The sequence below is a fragment of the Scardinius erythrophthalmus genome, assembly GCF_964197995.2.
Source record: "Scardinius erythrophthalmus genome assembly, chromosome: 16".
In the NCBI taxonomy this organism is placed as follows: domain Eukaryota; kingdom Metazoa; phylum Chordata; class Actinopteri; order Cypriniformes; family Leuciscidae; genus Scardinius; species Scardinius erythrophthalmus.
In genome coordinates this window covers 16,770,377-16,774,510 of record NC_138236.1, presented here as the reverse complement: position 1 = coordinate 16,774,510, position 4,134 = coordinate 16,770,377, and the positions used below count along the sequence as shown (strand labels likewise).

Sequence of the window (4,134 nt, the reverse complement as noted above, 5' to 3'; positions counted from 1 at the left end):
TCTTTGTTTTCTAATTCCACAGAAATAATCTGTAAAATATTACTTAATTTTTTATGTAAAATTACACATAACCATATAAAATTACAGAGAATTTCCTTTAAAAAACGTAAAATTAATGTAAAACCAAAATAAAAGCAATTACCTGTAAATTTAATAGTGGACCTTTAAATTACAACAAATATCTGTAAAATAACAGGTATTCACTGTATAATGACAAAACGGCAAAATTCTGTAAAAAAATACAGACCGTTTCCTGTAAATTTACAGTTTTTTTTACAGTGTTATTACAGTTCAGATTGTAATTTGCATTCTGCAATTCAGTATAAATCCATCAGATCTTTATATAAAATATGTAGTATATTTAGAATATGCGGTACCATAGATTTGACAACTATACTGACTGAGAATGTCTTTTATTATGTTTGTCGGTGTCTGTACTCAATACAATTAATCGCCCTTATAGGATCTACTGCTTTGATAGGTGTCCTGCTTTAACCTGGCCTTAACTGTGCTAACCAACATACACATCAAGGTTGCATAATGCCACTGACTTTGGCAATGCCAGACGCAGTCAGTTTTGTTTAGTTGCTTTTTGTATGCAGCACTTCAGACATGCAAGTACATAATCTATTATAGATCTACTGCATGTGCATGAGCTGTAAATTACACTCGAAAACACTTGAGAAACCCTTCCCAGAAAGAATTATTACTTTTAAAAAAAAAATAGAGGATAACGAACATTTTTCAAACTTTTGATGTCAAGGAAGGAACCCCAATCATGATCATCCTCTTTCATCCCTTCCTGAAATAGTTAGGCTATTATGTATTTTCGTATATAATGACTGTGTGAGAATGTATTAAGGGTATGTTATAATAATGGAAAGTGGAAATCAATAATGTATTAAAGATAGGACATAAAACACTTAAAATCTGTTTTTATTTATTTTAAAACCATGGCTGCTAATAGAATAGAGTGATTGTGATTAATCTCAGAATATCGCAAAATAACTTAATCGGTAAATCAGTTGCCAATATTATCAAATTATGTAAATGTAGTTAATATCTTAAGTGTACGCTTTGGACAAAACACAAATTTCCCTAAATTTTCCACGTTTCGAAGCGAGACATGATTCTAGTAATGAAACTGCATTTTACACCCATCGGGCGGTAAAAGGAAAGACCCGCTGAAGCTCACTGGGAGGGAGAAGTGACGTCAAGGAAATCCTCACTGCTTCTGAGACCTTAATATAACCATGAACTGCACTGAGAGCTCAAAGCACATTACTGCGCAAAATATAGCTAGACGGACAGGATTACCAGGGCAAAAAACACCAATCCTCATTCAGGTGCGCTTAATTGAAGACAACGGAGCCAAGAGCAATTAGATCTTCATCTTCTTGCAGAGCAGGTTTCTGCTGGATGGGACTGAATCTATTATCGGAGCACAATTTTGCATCGTCCGATTTAGTCCGTTAATTCTTTGCTTCAGTCACACTCGAAGAGACAACCGTCGTTTAACCAACCGAGTGTTTATCGCCGAATTGCACACATGACCCTGCTGGCGAATATGCGGCGCCACAGCATTCGCGTTCAGCATCACCTGCACCGGTGGAGCATCTGCGGGACGGACGGTGGGCAGCTGCTGAGTGATGCTTTCACGCACCCCGACATCGGTATGTCCCGGTCCAGTTCCTGCTCGTCCGCCTCTTCAGACTCCGCTCTCTCGAACGAGTCTGTGACTCCAGTTTCGGTTGGACCCTTCACTGTTGTCCTGCTTGGAGACAACGGTGTCGGCAAGTCCGCGCTCGCCAGTATATTCGCTGGGGCTTCAGACAGCATGGGCAGCGAATGCGAGTTGTATGGAGGTATGTTGACAATTAACTTGACTTTTCTTTTAATACTCCAACTGTTCACAGTGGAATTAACTAGTCAATCGCAAAACAATCACAAAGTGGCACTGATACAATACAATAAAGCAACCGAAGTTGACCAAAGTAGCCTACAAAAGAAAACCAATAGTAAAAAACTGAAAGCAAGATTTACAAACAATAAAAGACAAGCTGTAAAAAAGGTGGAATGCGTGAAAGTAAAATCATAAAACAAGTCAAGAGAGGCTATATTAAACGCCAAAGAAAATAAATGAGTCTTAAGAGTAGACTTAAAAATAGATAAAGTTGGGGCAGTTCTGATATGAACCGGGAGATTCCATAGTTTATACCTTAAACCTTTCCACTACTGAATGTCAGTAACCAAACAGTTGATGGGCCACATTGACTTCCAAATGGAGAATAAAAATGGAAGTTAATGGGGCCCTTAAACTTTCTTCAAAATATCTTAATTTGTGTTCAGCAAAAGACAGAAATTCATACAGGTTTAAGCCTAAATGATGACAGAGTTTTCATTTTTGGGTGAACTATCTTTTTAAGCCTATTGCGGTTATATTTATAAAGTTTGGATATTCCGTACATAATTGTACAATTAAACATTTAAGAAACATTAAAGGGTAATATTTTCAGATGTAAGAGTCTGATGGATAATTAATTACAAAGTCACAACAAGACTAACCTTAGATTGCACTGACAACGTCAAATAAAGATGTGTTTATTGTCAATATAAGCTATAATTCATACTTTCTTAAAGTAGGTCAGATTATAATTCTCTACATTTTTGCCATGGCCAGTATTTATAACCTTAGCTTGTTTCAACTCGTTGTCCTTTTAATGTTGTTATAGGTGAAGTATTTGAGCAGACAATTACAGTAGACGGTGAGAAGGCCACCGTTACCCTACTCGACATGTGGGATTCACAGGTAACACTTTTAGTTTGTCAGCAATTTATATTAATATAGGCTACTTTATTATAAGTGATGAGAGGTTCTGAGACATTCTACTTTTTGTGTCCGTCAGGATGAGGGCAGCTGGACGCAGCAGCGATGTTTGCAGACAGGAGATGCTTTCATTATAGTTTATGCCATAACAGATCGTTCAAGCTTCCGTCACGCATCAGAACTTCGTATTCAGCTCCTGCGGGAACGTGAGGCTGACCGCACTCCGGTCATCCTGGTCGGAAATAAATGTGACCTGGTCCGCTGCCGAGAAGTGTCCATTAGTGGTAAGTATATAGTAAAACTCTTAAATGTGGCTCTACTCCTCAGTAGCATTAAAACCATCTTATTTAATCTTCTTAATCTGAATCCCCTCATTTGTTTTAGCTTACATCACTAAGAATTTTCATTTTCTACTCTTATTTTTCAGAGGGTCGTGCGTCTGCTGCTGTCTTCGACTGTAAGTTCATTGAGACGTCAGCAGCAATGCAACACAACGTCTGGCCGCTGTTTGAGGGCATCATCCGCCAGCTCCGTCTACGAAGAGACAGCTTGGAGACCCTCACCAGGCGCTGTTCTCTTCAAAAGCGTCGGGAGAGTCTCCCAAAGAAAGCAAAGCGTTTCATTAACAGATTGGTTGCTAAGAAGAACAAGCAAGCAGCCTTCAAACTCAAGTCTAAATCATGTCATGACCTGATGAGTCTGTAGTGTGTGACTTCGAATAGCTCTGAATGTTTTAATTGTATTGTATGAAGCTTGGGTGCTTGTTTTACTTACTGTAAGTTATTTTAAGAAAGCCATGTATGTCTATATTAGACTGTACTAGAAGAGCAATGATTACAGCCTTCTCGCTCCCTCTGTGAAGGACAGAATGCTCAATGTTACCCGTCATTCTTTTCAAAATCCATGAAGTAGCCTATATGTTTTTGTGGGAACCCCAACTAGTCAAAACCAATCCTTTTCTTTTTTAAATGATCTTCTTGATCCTGATGTTTGCTTTTGAATTGTAAGAACTCTTTGTCTTACCTTGTGTGTGTGTGTGTGTGTGTGTGTGAAAACAATTATTTTCCAACTTTTGCTCAGTTTGAGCGTTAGCATCCAAAAGAAATAAAATATTTTGTTTTTTTATGATAAATCGGAAATACTTTAGTCTTTTTGAAAGTGCACACATCCAGAAAAGCTGAAAATGCATTAACCTTGATGAAAACATAAACCAGCTGTTACTGTGGTGTGATATTATTATGATACAGATGCTGTAATTGGCTAAGAGGCTGTTTACGCAACATGGTTTTTAACTAAAAACTGAAGGG

The 4,134-nt window shown here is 37.7% G+C and overlaps 1 protein-coding gene across 1 annotated transcript; it reads left to right on the top strand.

The window, feature by feature from the left end:
• Positions 1-1,276: 1,276 nt before the first annotated feature.
• Positions 1,277-4,134, top strand: gem (GTP binding protein overexpressed in skeletal muscle). Its single transcript, XM_081388338.1, has 4 exons — positions 1,277-1,865; positions 2,733-2,809; positions 2,907-3,111; positions 3,255-4,134. Exons 1-4 carry the CDS (start codon positions 1,550-1,552, stop codon positions 3,530-3,532), a joined length of 876 nt encoding a protein of 291 aa, XP_081244464.1. The 5' UTR covers positions 1,277-1,549; the 3' UTR covers positions 3,533-4,134.

Bases quoted from the DNA above. Each gene is read 5' to 3' on its own strand.
- gem (XM_081388338.1), top strand. From the start codon at position 1,550: ATGACCCTGCTGGCGAATATGCGGCGCCACAGCATTCGCGTTCAGCAT. The intron at 1,866-2,732 runs GTATGTTGACAA...ATGTTGTTATAG, and splicing joins CGAATGCGAGTTGTATGGAG to GTGAAGTATTTGAGCAGACA. The intron at 3,112-3,254 runs GTAAGTATATAG...CTTATTTTTCAG, and splicing joins CCGAGAAGTGTCCATTAGTG to AGGGTCGTGCGTCTGCTGCT.